Source organism: Charadrius vociferus, unplaced genomic scaffold (assembly GCF_000708025.1).
Source record: "Charadrius vociferus isolate BGI_N301 unplaced genomic scaffold, ASM70802v2 scaffold611, whole genome shotgun sequence".
NCBI classification, from domain to species: Eukaryota; Metazoa; Chordata; class Aves; order Charadriiformes; family Charadriidae; genus Charadrius; species Charadrius vociferus.
This window is the reverse complement of record NW_009646844.1, coordinates 1358766-1382032: the sequence shown is the minus strand read 5'-3', so window position 1 is coordinate 1382032 and position 23267 is coordinate 1358766. Positions and strand designations below refer to the sequence as shown.

The window sequence follows — 23267 nt, the reverse complement described above, 5'->3', positions numbered from 1 at the left end:
TCCCAGAGATTTTATATATCTCACTGCAAGATCAAATTCTAGAAATATGCAGATTCTGATGACACCTTATATTTTTTGTCTGTGATACTCCACAGAAATATAAGAACCTAAACTTTGTGTCTAATTCTTATTAATACCTTTTCCTTATAGTCATTATAACAAATTGAATATAGGATAGCTTCATCCTAACCTGTTATTGGGACCTTGTAACCAAAATAAAAATGCCAGCAATTTGATATTTTACTTGCACAATAGAGTCTGTTAATAAAACAGTGTATGTATTTGCAGATTTAGGTCTCTCTTCTTTCTCATTATGCTTTTTAATATATCCTACTTGGCTTAAGAGAGGTCTATGTATTCTACTTCTTCGTATCGCTTTTTTGGGTAAGGTTTTAGATTGCATCCATCATTGTGCTAGCAGGATTACAAATTTAGAATAAACACATAGAATCTTTTTCTTCCCTTTTGTCTCTTTCTGTTTCTCAGGCAGAGAAATACACTATGAGTACCACCACTGACAACAGTGGGGCCATTCATAAATTACAGCACCTACCCTACTTAATACAAGGTTACTTTTGCTCTACTGTTCTTCTTTCACGTCTCTAATCTGACAGTGAAAGGACGAATCCTTTTTTAGTATCCGCACTGCCCCTGACATTAATGGGAGATGTTTGTGCTTGGCAGGGATTTACTAGTTCTCGAGACTGGGGCCAAGGCCTGCTTTTACCTAACTCAGTGGATGTTGGATGGAAGCCATGGCTGATGGAGATGCTCACCGGCAGGAACTGCAGAGAAAATGCAAATTCCAAACGCAATGAAAGCTGAATCAGAAGTGTAAAATGTCTCAGTGAGACAGCTGTTAGTAAACTGAGCTAGTACCTTCTCCAAACTGTGCTACAAGGCACTAGTTTAAGAATAATAGCTATGATTCTAGGTATCTCTATTTTTTTCCCCCTTTTTTTAATAAAACTGGTAGTACCAGGCGTCTGAGAAAAAAAAGCTCTTACTTGATTAACAACAGCAATGACACACTAAATCATACTAGTGGCATTTAAAAGAGAGGAAGACCCAGGTACACATTCACTCTTGCATGCTGTTTTCCTCATTTCAGTTGCACCTCATCCCAAATCTGCCTTATGTCAATAGCAGTTCTGCATCTTACACAGTATGCAACGGTGGTTCATTTCCACTGCAATGTGGTCTTTTGTTTTGGCACAGCTTTATAATATATATCCCTAGAATGCTCTAGAGGAAATTTGAATCAAGGTTTGTATCATTCAGAGAGAAACTTCCCCAAAAACCCCGCTGCTAAGTGATTTTTTTCTTTTTCATAGGAGTCTCTTCTTCTGACTCTGAAGGTGAAATCATCAAAAACGAAATGGATCAGTAAGTTTAAAATCAATTACATCTTCCATATTTCTTACAGTTAAAAAAACCTCTCAAGTGTAGAGATTTCAGTTTCCATTAATATTTTGCAACTTCCAACACATTAGGCTTTTGGGGACTTGTTTGGGTGTTTGTTTGTTTGCTTTACAAATAGTATGGAACCAATACGCATTTGTTTCTGTGCCTTCAACTTCAGCATAAGAATTGAAACTTTAATATTAAATATAAACATAAGAAGAAATACGACACCTGAAAGATTAAAGTACTAAAATTAATTTACTAAAACAGGTGGCATTTGACTAGACCCAACTTAAATACTGATTTAAGCATCTGACTTGGAAAAACAGTGTAATAAAATTTCTCATGTGAAAATATGTGTCATGAAATTTTGGGCAGAAGGTGGCCATACATGGATTATTTAGATTTAAGATAAGGAAATTAATACATATGAACTACAGTAAACTGAAATGATGGGTATAAAAGACTACTTAATTATAAAAAGAAAGAAAGGGTGTTAGATGTAATCTAAAACCTGGGAAATAATTTTTATTTTTCCTAAATGAAATCCATTCCCTGTGCATTTAGAACCTGGTCCAGTGCTGTTAAAATCTACAGTGTTTCAGAATCAAAGTCTTTCTATTAACTGGAAAGGGAGTCAGACTGGTTGAAAACTAAAATAATCAGTCTTTTAGTTTGATCTCCTTTGTATGCATTAATTCAACCTCAAAAGCAACCATTGCTTCACAAAGAGGAAATTCTAATCAGGTAGACTTATGCACCCTGGGTTTTTTTCCATTATTTATTAAGGAGGGTTATACTCGTTACAAATGTCTTTTTCTTTTAAAATGCAAATAAAAACCACTGCTGTGTGTTTGACTGAAGACCTCAGGCTGACAGCAAATCCTGTCTTTGGTGATTTTTACTTCAGAGTCATAAAATACTCCAGATTGGATTGGTTTATGGACTTTGATAAATGTAAGGGTTTAATATAAAACTTAAGATCAAGAGGAGCTCAAAGGTTTTGGGACTAAGTGCTAAGTTTTTCATAGTTCTAGCTCAGACTTTTCCAACTATCTCAGGCACAATGTTTTTTCTTATCTACCTCATTAATTGTTAATATAGTGTCAACCGTGATCCCGATCACTTGATGGTATCTCTAAGTTGCTTACCTCAATAACTTGTGAAGTAATGTATTGCATTCTGTATTTCTTAGAAAAAAAAGAATGCTGCTCTGACATTGTAGTGGGATGTCCTCAAATGACAGAATTATGAAAGATCAGTTTTGGGTACAATCAGCGTGTCTTTATTTTTGCTTAGCTTCCAGCTGTCGTCACATGAATCTGAACACCTGTAACCAAAGGGAATTAATGTGAGAGCAGGTGCAAAAAGAAGTTCAAAATTTCAAAAGAGAAACTGGTGATCACAACAACTGTATGTTCACTCTGAGTAAGGCTTCCCCTGGTTTGAAGACTGGCTTTCCTAAGAGTACCTGTGGTACATTCCAGAGCAGCCAGTGCATACCTCAAACCGAATAAAAAGGACCATCTCTTCACTGTCTGCATTATTTGACTTGGCAATAAAAATAAATAGGGTCAACTCTTTCACTTCCATATAGGAACAACCTAGAAGAAGTGAAGAGGTGCCAACCTGTACACTACCAAAATTGCATGATATGATGGTCAGAAAGCATACCTCTCTTCTTTTTTATTCAGCAGTAATTTATTGAATCTGTATCCAAGCAGACCATGGTATTTTCATTACCTTATAGGCCCAAATCTTTGTATAAGCTCAGGGAGCAGTGCTCGAGAAACTAGCACTGTCCTCTGAGAAACAAGCATTGCCCTCTCATGCTGTCCAGAGCTGGTAACAGCAGCTTTCAAGCTACAGCTGGGTTAATTCAGGCCATTTATTCCAATTGGTGTAACTGAACTAGGTATGAGAGATTAGAGTGGCAAGGTATGCAGCCTGATTCTTACAAAATGCAGTTTACCTAGGAGTACGGATCGGTTTTGATCATTTGGAATTCAATCCCAGAAGTGAGTCTGGGGTGGACACGTAACTGGGACAGACACACACGTAGCTCCAGCTTCCAATTAAGAGAACTTGTTTTTGGTTAATATTTCACAGCAAACCAAAGCCAGCTGACACCTCCTTGAATGCAGCATCTCCTGCTGTCAGAACCGCAACCAAGCATCAAGAAACCTCCAAGGCATCATCTGCCACGGTTCAGCCTGTGTCTGTACCTGTCCAGCCTCTGTCAACACCAGTTAACCAGGTAGGGGAGACAATATGGTGAATTCCAAGCACCAAAAGCAAGCTCTTAAAAAGGTGTTTCTTCTACAGTTTGTAACTCAGAACCCCACATTTTCTAGTTTTCGCTTTGCTGTTGAAGTTCAGCTTTGAACCTTACAGCCATACTTGCACACACGGAAGAGATGTCCCGCCTACTAGCTAACCTTTAGCACCTGGCAAAGGGAAGGGAATCTCTCACACCCAGGTTACAGGCATCTCTGCGGCAGTGAGCAGAAGGAGCAGCTGCCGCTAGCTCAGCCAGTGGTGGGAATCTGTGCGTACTCCCGCAGGTCAGAGACTGCATGCCGTGAAGGGCACTTGGACGTGTACGTCAACCCACCGGCCTCTTCGCATTGCAGACTGACTCATTCACTTGCAACAGCGGCAGCCTGTAACATTTTCCTCTCTCTCTACAGAACTCACTTCAAATAATTTTCTTTCGATTAAGCTTATTTTAAGCTAAATCATTTCACTACTATGTTTACTTCATATGTAGATACGCTTATTTACCACATAACATTTTAATATCCATATCAAAAAGTTTCTAATTAACGTTAGCATGCATTTTGAGTCCTTTTTGTTGCAGACTATCAGAATATTCATAACCGTGAATTCTTTCCTAATAGGAAAGAAGAGCCATATTTACTGAAAAATAAAACCGAAAAGTTACTGAGAAACTCGTTTTACACTACCTTTTCAGTGTTTACAGCCTAGAATTAGGTGGTAGCCAATAAACAGATCCTGAATAGGTGAAGTAATGCACGTTCACTTTTGAATACAAAGAGAACAGAACTAACCCTTTCCAACATTTTGCCATTTTGACAGAGGTTGCCTAAGTCAAGAGTGATAGTTATCTGAAAAATTACCACTTTTAATCTTGTTGGCTTATAAGACACCATCTATAAAATTTGGCTATGTTTCCTGAGATACTGAATCACTAATTCTGCTGTTCCGGGGCAGCTTCTATTTCAATAAAATGAAAACCTCTATGAATCAAGTTATATGAGGAAGTTTTCCAGGAGGAGAATAATCTCATTCTGATTTCACTGAGAAGTATCAATAGGGTGATAGTCCACCTCTGTAAATCGATTGGTTTGAGCAAAAGAGAGGAATTACAGTTAGCAGTCACACACATGACTTAACTTTCCTTATTAACATCCATAAATATTTTGTAAGAATTTTAAAAGGACACTACCATCAAGCAGCCTATGTAGATTTGCCTTAGTGAAGTATAAACGAAAGATGTTATAATACACTGCAGTGAAGTTTTCCTTGCCATGAATAACTCAATAGAGCAATAAGGCCTTATTTATACAAAATTCTTTACTGTGAAGGTGGTGAGCCCCTGGCGCAGGTTGCCCAGAGAAGCTGTGGCTGCCCCATCCCTGGAGGTGTTCAAGGCCAGGCTGGACGGGGCTTGGAGCAACCTGGGCTGGGGGGAGGTGTCCCTGCCCAGGGCAGGGGGGTGGGACTAGATGATCTTTAAGGTCCCTTCCAACCCAAACCATTCTCTGATTCTATGAAGGCAATAACAGCATTTTTGTAACTTTGGCAGTAACCCATCCAGGAAGATCACTAGCAGTTGTCTACAATAGAGCAACTTTTATTTGCCGCACTAAACATTTTCCTTTGGACTTCACCCACAAAAATCTCTTTTGTGTCATTCCAAAAGCGCATTTCTCCTGTATAGGGAAAAATATCTGCTGTACACCTAAACATCATCATGTGATGTTTTGCAATCTACAGGCTCAAAGCCCCACTAACTATTTGCAAGGACTGGATGGAAGACCTATAATTGCTGCTCCTGTATTTACAAAGGTAATTTGTTCTATGACATATTTGAAAACTAAAGAGGTCAATTAATTGTATGGAGAGAGAATTAAAATTTTCTAGCTATCAAAGATAAAAAAAAGGAATAATGCATTTCTTAAGCCATTCGAGGATTTAAGTGGCTTTACGAAATCTTACTAAAATCAGTATTATTTCCAGACCAACAAGACATTTACTGACTGTCTATTCATTTTCTCTATTAGATGTTACAGGATATTTCAGCTTCTGAGGGGCAGCTCGTTGTCTTTGAATGTCGGGTGAAAGGAGCTCCTTCCCCAAAGGTTGAATGGTATAGAGAAGGAACACTGATAGAAGATTCTCCAGATTTTAGGATATTACAGAAAAGTATGTTTCTTGTGTGCAAATACTGTGTCTAATAAAATATAGGCAAGCAACAAAATTGCTAACATAGCAACACTTTGAATTTCTTATTGCAATGGTAAGAACTAAATAAGCCATATTTATGGCAATGAATCCGGGTTCCACAAACCAAAACCGCGGATGAATTGAACAGCATACTTACAGGTAGTATTTGTCTGAGATTCCCCAAACTATTGAATTGTTTTGCCTTCTGCTTTGATCTCTTTGCCACTCTAATGTCCTTTTCTAATTCAGCCTTAATTCTGCTGTTTGGTTTTGGGTTTGCACCATTTATGTCGTTCCATTGCCTGTAAATCCTTCATCTTTTAGTTGAAACATCTGCAGTTTCCTCACAAGTCAATGGAATGCTAAAATTGCTAAGATTCAATAGAAATTCCTTAAATATCACACTGAATCAAACCTAAATGAAACGATGTTTGATCATAACTCGATTTCATGTGTGTAATAGTTTCAGAAATTCACTTCAAGACACAATAAAGTAGTACTAAGATTGCAAAAAAAATACTTCCTCCATAGTTTATTTCCTATTCATAAGCTCTTAAAAGTGTTCATAAGTGTTCGTATCATTCAGTGGATTTGGCATACCGTTGAGTACAAGGCCTGGCTGTCTCCAGCACCCCTTAAACAGAAAATTGGATGAAAAGGAGTATTCTGTTCTATTGAGAAGAGCAAGCTTCATATTTAGTGCTTAAGAAAAAAAAAATTATTCGCAAAAGTAAGTACATTCAATCTACTAATTCTGCTCTTCTTCCCTTTAGAACCACGATCTATGGCTGAACCAGGTGAGAATCATCAAAAGGCTCATACTGTTTTGATTATACAAATGTGGTGATTAACCTCACAAAATATTATTTAAACTCCATAATTTAAATAACATAATTTCTCCTTTTCCCCATATTCTATAGCTACTAGTGAGATGCATTTCACTGTAGACTGTTCCCTAAACATATAACTTGAATTGATTCAATCACTTTTGAAGAAAATAATGTTTCCATTCTGCTTTTACCCAGTTCTAACTTAGGACCTAAATGTTACCACCTTATGAGCTAAAGATTAACAAAATTAATGTATGAGGGTCCCCCATGTATCTGAGGTTCAGAAGTACACCCGATGATGTAGGACTGAGCTATTTTTATCTAGTTTACCAGTTAGGGAACATTGCATCAGATGTTTAGCCATGTCAACCATTCCCTTTGCTCCCTACCAGCGTAATATGAGAGTATCACATCAGGTGTTCCACCCCTGATATCAGCAGATCTTAAAAAAGTGGCCGGATTCGCTAATTTCAAGGGTCACAGCAGAATGTAAGCTACTTCGCATGGTTTGAGTAAAGCAATCTTATAGATTTTGATTACTTCTCCATGAGACAATCACTCTCCCCGTTACGCTTTTCACTATTAAAAATATAAAGCTGCCCTTCTTAAGACAGAAAGTTACCAAAGGAGTATTAATTCTTATGAAATAGAAACTTCTGTATTCTTCTCCTTGCTCTATTACAAGCTTTTTACCCCAAACAGTGTCTTGAAAGAGACTCCCTCTCTCTGCAATGTCTCTTGCTGAGTCTGAGGAATGAATAAATGGAGCTTCTACCAGAACCCACCGATGCTGTTCCTTTACTGTCCAGTGGCATCACTGCTGAGTAATGTGAAGCAGTTTTCAGAGGGTAATCAGTTGGGTGCAGTTGTCACTGCCTCATCACCTGCTGCTCATTCAGAAGGAATCTGGATTTCCACACATGCAGTGGTTGGCAAATCCAAGTACTATAAACTAGATACTATAATGCCTTAAACTAGTTCTATAATCCTAGTACTATAATAAACTATTATTCTCCTATAGTTGTTAGCAAATAATCTCTTTGTTGCTACTAGATTTTCCTCAGTGATGACACGAAACAATCAAGTTTAAGTGTGGTATGGCCTTCTACAGAAATACTCATCAAATATTAATCCTGGACGGTTTTAGAAAAGTTTCTTGCAAAACGGTAGCAAAATACTCCCTGACTAGTTGAAGAAATGCTATCAGCCCACATTTCAATACCCTTTAGGTGTTACTGTCCCTTGCCATCCCAGCTACCCTGCCAAATTAAAGATTTTAAATCCTATCATCGTAGGTATTTATTAGCTGGTACTGCTGCCCGGACATGTCAGATACTGGTCAGACAGGAATGTCATAACCCCAGACTGACTTTTCAAGACGGAATTTAATTTTTGCTAGTACAATTTTGCTAGCACATTTTTGGCGCCCATTAGTTTTCTTCACAAAGAAGTGAAAAGGCAACTTTCTATAAGCACAATTGGCACAATCCCCTCTACCTGCAAATCTGCACTGGTACTTTTGGAAAGTGCCAGCCTATATGTATGTGTTTTGTATTTCTTCACCTTGCAGAGTGACTCCATTTTAATTGTTCCCAGTTAATTATAACTAATTCTTCAATCCGCAAAGAGATAAAAATACATGTATTTTAGTGCGTTGTGAGTATAGAGCGCGCTGTATTTCTCCAAATTAAATTTTCCATTCTTCAGAGAGAAAGTCTGTACTTCATGTGATTAGGAAAACATTTTCTAATGTTTTCCAAACACCGCCGACACCTGTTCTTCACTTTTGTTGGGCATGCTGGAGCACAGAGGGTACCAGTTGCTGCAGACAATGCTGATAACAGCTGCTGCACACAAAGGCTGCCAAAATTGATAATACTGATGAAACTAAACTCAAACTGAGCAAGGTGGGAAACCTTAAGGAAATGTCCCCGGGGGTAGTCAAAGCTTTTGTGTTTGTTCAATGTCTGTTCACTTCAAGTAATAATACTGCTCTGATGCTTTGCAGAGGAAATTTGTACTCTCGTTATTGCTGAAGTATTTTCAGAAGATTCTGGCAGTTTCACCTGTACTGCAAGCAATAAATATGGCACGGTATCTAGTATAGCTCATCTAACTGTCAAAGGTAAGAGTTTGGTTTAGCCCTGTGCTTGCTAGTAAATACAAGCAGAGCAGGCTGCTGCACTGTGCAGTCCCGGCTGCTTGTCGAACATCAAGATTGCTATGTCTTTTCAAAGTGTCCTTCCCCAATTAGAAATGCAAAGGAACAAGGAACATTAGGGAATGAATCCCACGTAGCCCTTCCAAAAACACAACTCTCGCTGACCTCACCATTTGGGCAATAGCCATTTTTAGAATCTCCATGGAGTGTCTAGCTTGCTGTTTCAATAACCCTTTGGTGCAGAGCCCAAAGGAGGAAACCTCAAAACAGACTCTTTCATACGGCCTACACGAATTATGCTGCCAAGGCACTAAGCAGTTAGGTGAGCAAAGTACAATACATAAAAGCATAGTGCACTGTTGACTCCAATTCAGCTCAAGTTCTGGCAGTGTTCTTCACAACTAAAAAGTTAGGGAATTCTCTGAAAATAAAGTTTGTATTTCAAAGATGCTGGTGGAATTCACAGGGCACATGACTGAAGACCACTCCTGGATCTTCCAAACTAGAACTGTGTCTCTTTTTCCCCTGCCTTTACAATATTCCTTTGTTAAGGGAATTTGTTGTCAAACAACTGAGTCCAACAGCTGGAATGACATCAGAGTGAGTTTTTCCAACTGTAACTTTTGTGATTTCATATCACTATAATTTATGGTATTTACATATCACCAAAAGTTTGGTATTTGCTATTTCAGCATCTGAAGACAGCAGTAATGCCGCTACCCTTCACACAATGAGCTCAATCAACTTAATTGCTGCTGAACATCAACCTCCCCCACGTACTCCTTCCCATCGTGTAGTAAACCAAAGCCCTAAACCTAAACTTGAAGGTGTTCTTGTGAATCACAATGAGCCCAGATCGAGTTCCAAGATAGGTCTCCGTGTGCACTTCAAGCTGCCTGAAGATGATAAAGGAAGTGAATCATCATCAGAAGATGGACCTGGTGCTACAAACCAAATCAGACCCAACTATTTCCAAGAGAGGATAAATGGACAGCCGATGAAAATACCAGAGCCGACATCACCATCTAAGGAACCCCCCCCAGTACTGGCTAAACCAAAGCTGTAAGTAAAACGGATTCTAAGTCTCAGGAGCATCACTGGTATTATTTAGTATTCATAGCCCAGGGCACTAGTGCACTCGAGCAAAAACCTCAAAGGCAGAGCAAAAAGACAGTCAGTATCACATGGTGCTGGCCTAATTAACCATCCTCTAAGAAAACATATTCTACAGAGCCAGGTATTTTATTCTGTGTATCCCTCTTGGGAAAAGCGTTCTCCAAATTTAAAAGGAAAATGTTTTCCCTTTGAAATTTTATTAAACCATGTTTTCTGCTGTTCCCCCAATGTTCACAAAAGGTGAACAACACTGCTTTTATGCAGGCAAAAGAAAAGCAGGTTCGTCAAACATATCTCACTCAATTCTGAGTATGCAATTTTGCCAAAACCAGGCACATTCGATCTTACACATAGTACGGGCTAGCAACTAGCTAGCAACTGCAGTCCCAAAGGCCATGCCTCATGAAACAGATAAAACACTTGGAAATGCTTGATAATGTGAAACCACTCTAAAAAGCACCTGCATGATTAGTGCACTGTGAACTCAATGGGAAATTTTAAGAAGCAATGTAGTTTTCTCAGAGGACAATTTATGGAATTCACACTGCAGTTTATTAAGAAGTATCTTTTCAGCATTTTTGAAACCTCCCAAATCTAGTTTAACAAAAGGCACGCAGAGTCATTAATTTCATTTCTTAAATAGGCAGAAGCTTTAACTAAAGGCTCAGGAAGGACATTATAAAGTAATTCATTAGTACTCTTAAGCAGGGATGTAATTTCATATCATAAACATTACAAGTGAGAAGATAGAACTTACATACCATGTAGCAGAGGAAGAACTTGGAGAAGTGTTTTTTTAATTTGTTGAGCTCATATTCACAGCCCTACTTACTTTCAGAGCTACAATGTGTTTAAGGGGGGAATAGACACAGTATTCATGTGGCCCAGTGCTTGCATAAAGCAGAATTTCTCTCTCACACCCCCCCCCAATGTAACAAAGGAGTATATATGTATATAAAAAGGGCAGATAATCAGGACTGCACAAATTCTAACTCTCTAAGATTCTACTTTTTGAAAGCTTGAAATCGCATCTTTATCTACTTTTAATGTGATTTTTGTTTAGTACATTATAGAAACAATAATTCTATTATATAAAAAGAAGTTCTCTTGACTTCATCTGTTTGGTTAGTCAGTACCAGTTGTGGTTGGTCCCTACTTCTACATTTTTCACTTTTTAACAATAGTTATTTAATACTTGACAAGTTATTACATGATCGTTTTCCATATCCTCTATGTCCTTTCTGTTTTGGAAGGAGAAAAGTTAGCCTGTTTTCCCTGTGCTGTATTTCCATACACAAAATAACTAAATAAACCACTTGACAAGGCAAAATAATTTTCCTTAATTGCAAAGTAGAAAAGCCCCGAAGATATATACAGTAGATAGCATCTAGGAAACAACAATTGCGTGAAGTGCAAGTCCTCTCTGAATGACGCACTCCTGCCTGTCACCGAATGTCAACACCAGCTAAACTACGTTGGTAGTATCTCTTTTGGTCCATCATTACAAAGTTTTATTGGCCAAAATGCTGGTTTCAGGACCCACTTCAACAGGATTTAAACAACTGCAATCTGACTTACAAACACTCATTTAACATCTGATAAACCAAATAGTACTCTTAGTTAGACAACCAGAGAGGTACTAAGGTGAGATAGAGCAGAACTTGACAATGCTATCCCTTAAATATCTTCAAGTAAGATTTGTATTTATATTTCAGTCAAATAATTTCCAGACAAAAAGCTTTTGTGCCTCTGGCAAAGAAGGGGAGAGGAACGCAAAGTTTACTTTAGTGGAAAGCTAATATATTAGTTATGAGATGCACGCTCTTGTCATAATGTTACAGAATATGTCATGTAGTAGTTTCCCCTACCTCTTACTGTATCACAAGATGTAGAATTTTTCTCTCACAATTCACATATGGAAGTGTAGCCAGCCAGCATGTTCAGGGCTCATGACCAATTATGTTGATCTTTGTTTTATACGCAGTGATCAGACCCAGTTAAAACAGCTCCAGAACCAGGTCTTGCTTGAACAACAGCAGCTGCATCAGATGTCTACAAGAGAGTTGTCATTCAACACAACTTTATTGAATTCTGCTACTTCACTCCATCAACAGTCCACCTCAACTATGTACAAACAAAGCAAAGCCTCTGCTTCACAAGCATTCAGCTATACCCGACCTAAGCAGTTCCTACCGTCACAAACCACCCCGCTTACCAGCTCCTCTTCTAGCTCCTCAGTTACAACATTCAGCAACATCCCTCAAGGAGCTCAAAGAACAAATAACAAGGAAAATTTCACAGGAAATCCTCCATCTGCCCAGTCAAGGTCTTCGGGAGGGTTTACAAGCAAAAGCGAACAGTCTCTACCAAGCCCTAAAGAATCCACGGTGCCTCCATTAACGCTTTCTACATCTAGTGTAAAACAGTTTCAGCCGCAGAGTGTGACTCCTGCTCCTATGTCCCCAACTGGCAGAATTCAGAATCCTGTAGCTTTCCTTAGTGCTGTTCTTCCTTCACTTCCTACTGTGCCATCAACCAATGCTATGGGACTGCCCAGAAGTACACCAGCCACGTAAGTAGCATAAACCATATGTGCAGAAGCAGGGACAAGAAGTACTCATAAAGAAAATTAAGATGTATTTCTGTTCAAGGGTTTGGTGGGGAGTTTGCTGAAATGCAAGTCATTCATAAAATAGAAAAGCGAATTATTTGTATATTCTGATCATTTCATCTAACCTTTACATTCAGTTAAGAAAGGAAGGGATAGTAGCTTCTATAATAAGATACATCAAGGGTAGGATAAATTCAAGACAGAGAAATGAAAATTTACAAACAGATATATACAAGAATTTGGGAGCTCAGAGATTCATAAGACTGTACTAGTGGGAGAAAAGAGATTTCATGAGCTTGCAGCATAAGTCACTCTAAGACTATCTGCCTATATGAGCTACAAGAACATTCTTACCTATTGTAAGCAACGAGTAAAGTTTTAAAAGGTATCTTATAATGTAAGTTATTTCTTAGTCCAGGTAAATCTAAGAAATAACTTATGTAAAGGTATTTTTCTGGTTGCAATATTTTCTATATTTAAAGTCCCCCAGAAAATCTCAAGAGAGTCAATGGTTTGCACATAAGTATTTTAATTGACAGCCAGCATGATTTCTGTGACAGAACAGCTAATAAGGATGATGATGTACAGGAAAAGTTGTGGCCTTAAGAGTTCCTTCCTTACTAGCAGAGTTGAAATTAATATCCCTTTTGTGGACTACATGAACCCTGTGTTAGGATGGCTAGCACCAGTAGATTGATACAACTTCTTATCCGTAGAACTCTGAATTCTGCACAAAGTAAGGAATATTTCCCCCTTTTACCAATGGTACACTTCAAGGTAGTGATAGCCATCAGTAAGTCACAATCTCCTAACTATCCTGCTGATACTACATCAACCAATCTGTAATTATAACAGAAAAAGCGCCCCTGTAGACATAACATTCACCACTCTGCGTGCCAAGAAATCCTGCCTTCAAACCATTATTGCACTCCTACTCACAGACTTCCTAATTGCCCAGCACAGCCCCATCATCGGCATCACCCTGTGGCACAGCTCTGGCCTCACGGGCAGGCACATATAATAAAATTATAAGGTTCCCAGTGAAGGTTTTAACTATAGCCAAGTCAAGCCTTTGGCCCACTTTCACAACATTGCAACAGCAAGCAAAACCCAACTGCAACTACTCACCCGCTCCCTGCCTCCCCTTCAGAGCTGGTGCACAAGTGCTCAAGCACTGTTCTCTTTACGTTCCTTAACCCTTGCAAAGTGCTTTACTTTTTCTAAAACTGCTGTACACAGGCATTACCAAACAAATCCTTACAATAAGCCTACCAGGTAGAGCAGTTAAATATCGTTTTCTTTATTTCACCTTTCCTGGGGCCCAGCCCGGAGCTGAATTCCTATGTAACTAGAGCTCATCATGCCGAGATTCAAATCTAGATCTCTACGTGGGAGAGTCAAAGTGAGAGCACAAAAGATCAGGAAGGAACCTGAACAATATCTGTGCTAATCTGCGAATATCTATTGATGTCTCAGCTTCCCTTTCTGGCATTATCGATTATAGTACTTCTGGTCACAAAAGCAGTGAGAGATTATCAGGTCTGCAGAACAACAAAAGGAAGATATCTTGCACAGCAATCACCAGTGATGCCTTTTACCCAGACACCCCGTTATTAAAATCCCAACTCCTGGTAAACTTCTAGAACGTTGCACACTCTCTAGTAGTGTGCTGCTGCTGTGCTTCAGCAGTGCACTCTCAAAGGCTCCCACCAGTCTTATTTAAGAATTTAACTATTTTCAAACGTTACTAAAATAAAACAGAATAAAAAGAAGTGTTGATGTTAGGTGTCGTAAAAGGGTGAGAGACATGAAAGCAGTAAAAGTTCATGGAAAGAGTAAATGATCCATGAAGATGTGAGATAAAAATCAACGAGGAATTGTATTAACTTTTCAATTATTGCCTGATACAGTAAAATGTACAAATTACATACCTATGGTAACATCTATACAAATTTCTTTAGCATTGTGACATCATTATGCCAGGATAAATATAAATGCAACTTAGATACTTATTATAGTATTATAATGCTTATTCTCTTTAAGATGTCTGTCCTTAATTCCTAGTGGCATGGGAATGGGACACACCATTAAAATAGTACCACAAAAATCAAATCCCATAGTGTGCTTTGGCTTCTACATAAATAAATAACAGATTCCTCCAGACAACTGAAGCGTAACATATCATATCACACAGGTGACCAAAAAAATATACTGGTTGCTGCATGTTAGTATCAGAATTTTCTTTTAATAGCCCGACCCAGGGATTAACAAAGAAAAATCTGAAGCCTGTGCCGTTAGCAACAGATGATTCTATTCGGGAAAATAAAGCTGCACTTGTAAAGGACCTGGAAAGAAAACTGCATTTCAGAGAGGATGTTAACCAACAAAGTAGCCAGCAGGTAAGAAAACCGAGTGTTCTTAAAATAAATTTCACTCATGAACAAGACATGTATTAGAATTTGTGGAACAAAAAGTGTTTGTGTGGTTGAGCTGCTACTCTCTGAGCTGCTACTTTGCAGAGTGAGCGTTTGTGGTACATACTGGTTTGGAATGGCAAACTGGAGCTTTAAATAGGAAGTATGAGGAGATGCAGCTGTAGAGGGTTTACTTTGTGACTGAGTAGCATTTTTAATTTCTGATCATCTCTGTCAGAGACTGGTAGGAATGTAAAACTTCTTTTTCTCTTTTTTCATGGAAGCTTCTGTACGTTGGATTTAATTTTTTCACTTTACAAGTTGCTCAACTCATTGCACACATACACATTCATACATCGTACATTTTTAACATAAATTAAGGAGCAAAGTAATCACGCTGTTTAAGAAAAGGTTTCTGTTTTTACTGTGGTTGAACTAAAATGCGGTGTTCAATTTTTAGCATTAAGCCTATTTTTCCAAATCTCCTGACTTACATGAATTTACAGGGGCTTGTTAGGAACTTAACAAAGTTTTTGGCAGCTGCTACTGGCATACAACAAACTATAGGCCTAGCATTATTAGAGTTTAGCAAAATAACAAGCGTTTCACAAAGTTCAAGGAACTAAATATATCATTCTTAACTGGAATCAATAACTTCACTGGATCTGGGCAGCGTCTATGAAATTAAAGATGAAATAAAAAAGAAAATAAAATTTTGAGGTTGAAATCACTGTAAATCAGGTTCCACCACCCTCGAAGAACAGTAGGACACAGTAAGGACTGCTAGACAGCTATTCTGTCTGCAGGTGATTATGCTCCTCTCACCTTGGCCACGGAGCCCTCCGTAGCTGTCCCGCCAGCTCAAGCTTAACACAGCAACTAATGGTTTACCCTGATCTGTCAGCAACAAGGGAACTTTTCGCAACGTCTGTTAGCCCTTCTGACAGAGAACATGCAAAGATAAGCAAAAAGCCATGGAGCCTCTGGAGCAAGTTACCCTCTGTGGACAACTGCAGTGTAATCCCTGGTTTTTTAATTTTGCTGCTGACCTTCTTTCTGACAGATCACGCTGCCAAAGCACTTTGAGTAAAACAACTGGCAAGCGGTATGTTTTGCAGATGAATCACAAGTGTTACAATTTGTACTTGCCATGGTAGTAAGACAAATTATTTAGAGAGCTACTGTGAAATGCCAATCAGTCTTTCGAGTTAACTGCATGATAACCCCTTTAGAAGCAATGATCGCTACTAGTGTCAAAGTTATCTCCTGACAGCAAAAGTTATTTATACACTTATTTGCTATTCTGGATGAGACCAAACCAAAATCTTGATTCCCAAATCCCCCAAACACTGAAAAACTTCAAAGCCGGCACTTCTCTAACTGTTAGTGTAATTAGAATGCCAACGATAATGAATTAGAAAACAATTTTAGGATTGCTCAATAAAAGTTCCCTCATTTTCCCCTCAGTTCCCACCTTTAATTACTTCTGATGTTATTCTTCCACATCCAGGAAAACTGCCACTCAGATTGACTCCAGCAAATTCAAGTCTGAATTTTCCCCTCAGTGAAAGTAGTGATTATTTAAAGAGATAAGAGGATGCATAATATATTCCAAAATTCCTATTGCTTTGCTGTTTATAGAACAATGAACATCGTGAGAGTAATATAGTGTAGTGCTGGATTCACACCCATAGATTTTGTCCTGTTTTTTCCTCTTGTAGTTAACACAGAATTAAAAAGGAGACATTTTCATCCTATAAATAGCATACCTGTATTAAAGTCATTACTATAATGGTAGGGAAGGGCTTCTTACTCACTTTCTCACAAATACAAATGCAACTTTCCTCTGTGTGAGAGATCACTGCATAATGAACGGAGCACAGCATCTAATAAGAATCTCAAAGTGTTGGCTTCCTTGTGTTTTCTACACGCCATTTTAAAAATTCCTTCTCATAAGAAGTGTCCTGTACTGCATTCTTATTTAGAGAATTGTATTGTAACCCTATAATTCAATAGCAGCATTCGGTCTCATGTACAATATCTGCAGAGCATGTAGGGATCATCCAGAATGAAAGCTGCAGATGACAAGTCTGTGCCTTAAAGTACTGGTATTGTCTTATATTACAATATAAAGTGCAGCAATTGGTGCTCTATTTATCTATCATTGACTTCCATATGAAAAGTGTTTAGCTCACAAGTCAGGATTTTTTTAAGTGTCAGCATTATGCACTCAGCACGATATCTAATAATCCAGATGTACTCCTCCTATTTCATCCAGTACCTCATTCATCACCAACAATAAGGAAATCCAGAATCAGAACATAGTTGGTGATTTTGCTGATGTTGCCTGAGACAGAACAGATTAGTCTCTGGTCTTCTACAGCAATGGTAATCACGCAGTGCTGACAGAAATACAAATATGATTTTGCTAAGATTCTGGCTGCAACTTTGATCAAGTACATGCAGTAACAAGGTGTCATTTTTACCAGAAAAAAACACCATACCTGTCATTTATGCAGAAGGCAGTATGCTATATTGCCAGGTGAAATTTCATCGTAAGTAGGAAAAGTGTTGAAAAAAATGTGGTTCAGTTATACCAAACGTCTTCAGTCAGATTTGCTCAGTTCGTTCAAACAGAAGATAGATACACTAAATGAGGATTAGCTTTACGCAATTGCAGGAAGAGGTTAGGACAAATCCCAGGATCTAGGAGACTTAACTCAGTTTCTTCCTTGGCCTGAAGACAGTCGAATTCGTAACTCTTAACTCCTGTAAGGTCAGCCTAACTCCTTGCCAGTGGGTATGTGCACTGTTGGTGCTGTCCCAGGCTGCACAAATAATTAAGCATTCTTTATCAGCAGGCTAAAAATCTGGAAATTCCACCTTTCTGAACAGTTCCCATAACAGGAGACCTGAGCCTTTCTCTCACTTTCTCCAGCTCAATGAACAAAAGTCAAGACTTTCAGGCAGTGTGGAACAGCCCCTCCTTTAGCATTTCAGCTTAATGGTTAGGGCTGTTTGAGGAAGCTGCTAGCTTGTGTTGGAGAAAAGAAACAGAGACAGATGGAGAGAGACAGAGAGAGAAAAAAAGAATCACTCTCCTGCCTAGGAACTAGGACAAACACCTGGGTTCTTGTCCTTGCTGTAGTGGACGCTTTAGTATTTCTGCAAAGTGAAACAGGACAAGAAGGACAAAGAACCTCCCTGTCCACTCATCTCCACCCCCATAATGTTTTATTAGCACTGGAGCTCAGAGCTTCACAGAATCAGAGAATCACAGAATCACAGAGTTGGAAGGGACCTCTAGAGATCATCTAGTCCCACTCCCCTGCTAAAGCACTCTTGCCCAGAGCACATCACTCAGGACTGCATCCAGGCGGGTTTTGAAAACCTCCAGAGAAGGGGACTCCACCCCCTCCCTGGGCAGCCTGTGCCACTGCTCTGTCACCCGAATTGTAATGAAGTTATTTCATGTGTTCCTATGTTCCAACTTGTGCCCATCGCCCTTCGTCCTGTCACTGGGAACCACCGAGAAGAGTGTGGCTCCATCCTCCTGCAACCCACCCTTTAGATATTTGTAAGTAGTAATAAGGTCTCCCCTCAGCCTTCTTTTCTCCAGGCTAAAGAGTCTCAGCTCTCTCAGCCTTTCTTCGTAAGGGAGATTCTCCCATCCCTCAATCATCTTGGTTGCCCTTCGCTGGACTCTCTCCAGCAGTTCCCTGTCCCTCTTGAACTGGGGAGCCCAAAACTGGACACAGTATTCCAGTTGTGGCCTCACCAGTGCCGAGTGGAGGGGGAGAATGACCTCCCTCGACCTACTAGACAGACTCCTCCCTATGCAGCCCAGGATTCCATTGGCCTTTTTGGCAGCACGGGCACACTGCTGGCTCATGGACAGTTTACTATCTACCAGAACCCCCAAATCCTTCTCCTCAGAGCTACTTCCCAGCAGGTCCACCCCTAACCTATACTGCTGCCTAGCATTTTTCCTCCCCAGGTGCAGGACCCTGCACTTCCTCTTGGAAGTCTCAAAACCTCAGTGAGTGTCTGGGCTACTGCACCGTTTGCTGAAAGGAGAGCACAGCCAGTTTTATATCCACTTCCCAAAATCTGTCAATCTAGTCCATTGCGCCTTTTTTATCTTCCTTACAAGTAAAATATCTTGGTAATGTTCAGTTAGAATACATCATGTAGAAACAAAAAGACGTGTGGGGAGGAAAGGACAGACGGAGAACTTGAGGGGAATTTGGCAAACGGAAAAAATACAAATGTGTAATGCAAACGGATTCTTTTACCCTGGTATTTGAAAACTTTTACAGGCCTCGCCAATGGGACTATAAATAGAGGAATTTCAGCAAAACTTAGAAATTAGTGGTATTATCTCCTCAAAACTTTGCTATACAAATAATATAAAAAAAAGAAATATGAGGTAATTAAACTTCAAAATCCTGAACTGTAATAAAAATAAATACATTAACTGTGCAATAATAAAGGAAAGGATAGTTAAGTACCTGGGCCTGGTTTATACCTTTTGGCTATAATAACTACAAACTGTGCTCACATTTCGGTGCCATTTACAATGAAGAATATCACGTGGCAATGCTGGTTGGTTGTGTCTTATGTAAGAGCCAGATAGCAGCGTGGTCACTGCCTTATTTTTAGGACAAAGAGTAAACCTACAGCTGTTTAGAAAATTACGTACAGCCCTCAGATGAATATTCTTTACTTTTGCTAGGGAATACTTTATAAGAAATTTCAGAGCAGAAGAGACGCAAAGTTTGCCCAAAAGCTTTTAGATCATTAAAAAACATGGCCTGTAAAGCCACATGCAGAAGCCCGCTCACCACACAGGCCACATCACCACAAACACCTCAACACTGATCAAACAGAATCATCTCCTCGAAGTTCCCATACTAACCAGTCAGCCCAAGAATCACCAAGAACTCTGTTCCCCAGAGCACAAGAATGACAATTCAATCACTCCAAAAATCCTGCTCAAAAACAAGCTTCACATCATCTCTCAAAGGTCACCAAATGCAGGCAGTTTTGGACTAAGGATGGGAATTAAACCACAAGGAGTCCTCACGGAAGCTTGTTTGCTCTGTACTAGAAATGAGAAGAGATTTAAGAACCTGACCAAGACAAATTATCAGATCTTGATATGAATAGGTATAAGCTCCCAACAATCACAGGAATGAATAGTTGATCCACCAGTTGCAGCTGTCTTCTCAAGACCTAGATCTACTCAACAACAAAGTACAGACAGATTTTCCTGGTAAGGATCCTGGCTTGCAGAACTCATCACCTAGGAAAGGCAAGCAGAGGTCCTCATGCTTTCACACTCGTCCCTAAGCCGCTCACTCCAGCTGAGAAGTCTGTGGGTGTTGGAGATGCAAACCTCATTTGCTTTCTCTTCTGTTTTCCTCTTGTTCAATCACTTTGAACCGAACTGTATTCAGGATATTGTCTAGCTGTGCGCCACAGATGACTTGCTAGACTCTTCAAGGGTTTGTGTGTACATTTGGATAGCACGATATTCATGCCTTGGGCTATGTAACATAGCCCAACATAATTCATCTGCAAGGAATAAGTCGCTTCAGTGGTACCTCTTCATGGGCATGATAAGTGAGGAAAAGCATACACGTTGGATCTGTTGTTTTTTGATTCCCACCGCTGAGAGGGGAGGGGGCTGAGGGGAAGGGAAGGACAGACAATCTAAACTAAAGAGAAGATTTCTGTCAGAGTAGCCTAGATGAGACTTTGTAGCCAAGGAGTGTTACAGCTTGGAAACAGACACCGAGATGCAATATATGCCAGTTTCTTAGCTAAACTGTTAACTGGATTTACAATAACTCTGCCAAAAAAGTCAATCTAGTAAAAGTTATGAAACTGGGCTTAAATTGGGAAATTTGTCTGGAGTTGGCAAGGAGAGGCAAACAGAATGATGGTTTTATACACTATATGAGAATCAACATTCAAATAAAGTTCCTCTAGCCTTTCTATTTGTGGTAATTTCCATGGGTTACTATGCTAACGTCAAATTATTTTGATGCTACAAGCTTCAACTAACTGTTAGCATGTATTTTCTCTAAGATCTGAATCCTACTAAAGTCACCAGCAAGATAGATTTTAACTTCAACAGATCCAGGATTTTAGAACTCATATTCACACACAGAGGTGCTTAGAAACTTAAAGGAATTACTACAGCCTATGCAATTCCCCTTTCTGCCAAAAATGTTCACAGGTAGCAGAGTGGTCGAGGAGCTAGATGACTTGTCTCAAGATCCAGGAGACCATGATGCAATTCTCTGCTCTGTCACAGACTTTCGATGTTACCTGAACAGGTCACTGAGCTTCTTTAGGCCTCAGTTTCTCATATGGAAAATGCAGATAATAGCCCTGCCCTAAAGGGTGCCTTGCAGTCAGGTGCTCAAAAAACGATGGTGATGGGGCCAAATAGATCGATCACAGAGACAAAAAGATGTGAACCTGTACCTTCAACAAAACTTGCATTGAAAGACGATTTTGTTTGCCATACCGGTCAAATGACAACCATCCAGCAGCAACCTACAACAATATTGCCAAGGCAGTGCAAAGGCTAGCAACTCCCCAGAAGAGAATTTGCATTCCACTTCTCCATCAGTCCCAAATTTCCACTACAAGTTGCCTGACTTTTTTTTTTTCCTTTTGAGTTAACTTTCTTCTCGCGTGCTCCTGCAGAACAGCTCACTGTGGGATCGGATGACCGCCGGTGATGGCAGGAGGGACATGTGGGAACATATAAATACAAGCAGGGAGGGAAGCGGGGGAATGCTGCTGCTGGCACAAGCTGGCAACTAAACTGGTTCAGCTACATTGTCAAATCGTATACTGAATACACTACACATCTCTGTGGCAATAATGCTGTGCAGCTCACTTACAAGGTGCTCCTAATGACTAGAGAAAAAAGGTACTGAACTGCGTAAGACGTATATTCACCAGCATTTTGCTCTAGCCAGTTTTAAGTCTTTTACCCTTCTAGCTATACCCTGGCAGTATTAATACAACCACCAGTGCCTACTTCCCTTTTGCTAATGCATGGAAGTGAAATATCCAGGTTTCAAAAGCTGCAGTCTACTCAGCATATACAGATATAGATAATTATATATAATTATAACATATATGTATTATTTATGTTCTAATTTGTACAGAACATTTACACCTCTAGGTAGGAGCTTGAATTTTACAGTTTTCTAGCTGGGAGACAGCACAATTGAAATAATTGTAATATTATAAACAAGTGTGTAAATTCCTGTCTGTAAAAATTTCATGTTTCAGAAAAGTTGCCAAAAAGCAGCCGGAACCCTACATCTTTGACCCAAAACCAGAGCTTGAACCTTTGTACTCTTTCTTTTTTTTTTTCCCTTAGTCTCCTCAGTCTGCTGAGCTGCTGCCTGGTTTTAACATTGTACACAGTGATCACATTGACTTGTTTTTTGTGTGACGCTTTACGAAATACTTGTCTGACCCACAACCACAAACACTTTGCTCTACTCCACTTACGTAATCACGTTCAGAAATAGTTTTATGGCTTATGTGATGAAAACAGATCTTCATAAAGGCATATTAACAACTATTTTCTGTTCTTGCTAATCCTAGGAAAAAAATCCACCTAACGAGCAAAAAACTCCAAGATTATATTCTTTATACAACTGTGTATTTCCACTTATTTCAGAGATTCCTGTTCTTTATAAGAAGCTTGGTATAACATCTTCAGTCTATATATGTTGGTGTTAAAATTTTCACAGCAATGTTAACTTCGTCTTGTTGGTTTGTGTCTTAACACTTAAGTGTCTTAACACTTTTCATCCCCACTCATTTTATTCTAACCCAAGTTCAGAGTTGCCCTCTCCGAGTAAAAATTCTTTATGGACTTACTGTGTCTAGCTTCTGAGATAAGCAATTTGTGAGTCACTTTGCCTACTCTGTCCATCAGCCCTGTTGCCCCCTAAACATACATAACACTTGAAAAATAGCTTCTCTTTGCAAAGGGAATAACAGCGCTCAAAAGTGCTCAAATATGATAAATGAGAAACAGGTATTCAAAACAGTGAATTTACCTTTATAGTTACGCCGTCATATAACCAATATTCAGAAATAATTACATAATTTTGGAGAGATTCATTACATAATAAACAGTAAAATATTTAAACAGGCAGAAAAGGTACTCTCTGTACCATACTTGTTCCATTGCCTTGACCTTTATTCATGTGACAGATCAT

The 23267-nt window shown here is 39.2% G+C and overlaps 1 protein-coding gene across 1 annotated transcript in view; it reads left to right on the top strand.

Moving 5' to 3' along the window:
• Nucleotides 1-23267, top strand: part of MYPN (myopalladin) — a 48904-nt gene that overhangs the window by 11881 nt on the left and 13756 nt on the right. The window contains exons 3-11 of the mRNA XM_009893979.1: nucleotides 1335-1386; nucleotides 3514-3661; nucleotides 5425-5496; nucleotides 5712-5853; nucleotides 6648-6671; nucleotides 8713-8829; nucleotides 9558-9927; nucleotides 11966-12553; nucleotides 14844-14991. Of these exons, the coding sequence (XP_009892281.1) occupies nucleotides 1335-1386; nucleotides 3514-3661; nucleotides 5425-5496; nucleotides 5712-5853; nucleotides 6648-6671; nucleotides 8713-8829; nucleotides 9558-9927; nucleotides 11966-12553; nucleotides 14844-14991 (1661 nt within the window). The remainder of the gene's footprint in view (nucleotides 1-1334; nucleotides 1387-3513; nucleotides 3662-5424; nucleotides 5497-5711; nucleotides 5854-6647; nucleotides 6672-8712; nucleotides 8830-9557; nucleotides 9928-11965; nucleotides 12554-14843; nucleotides 14992-23267) is intronic.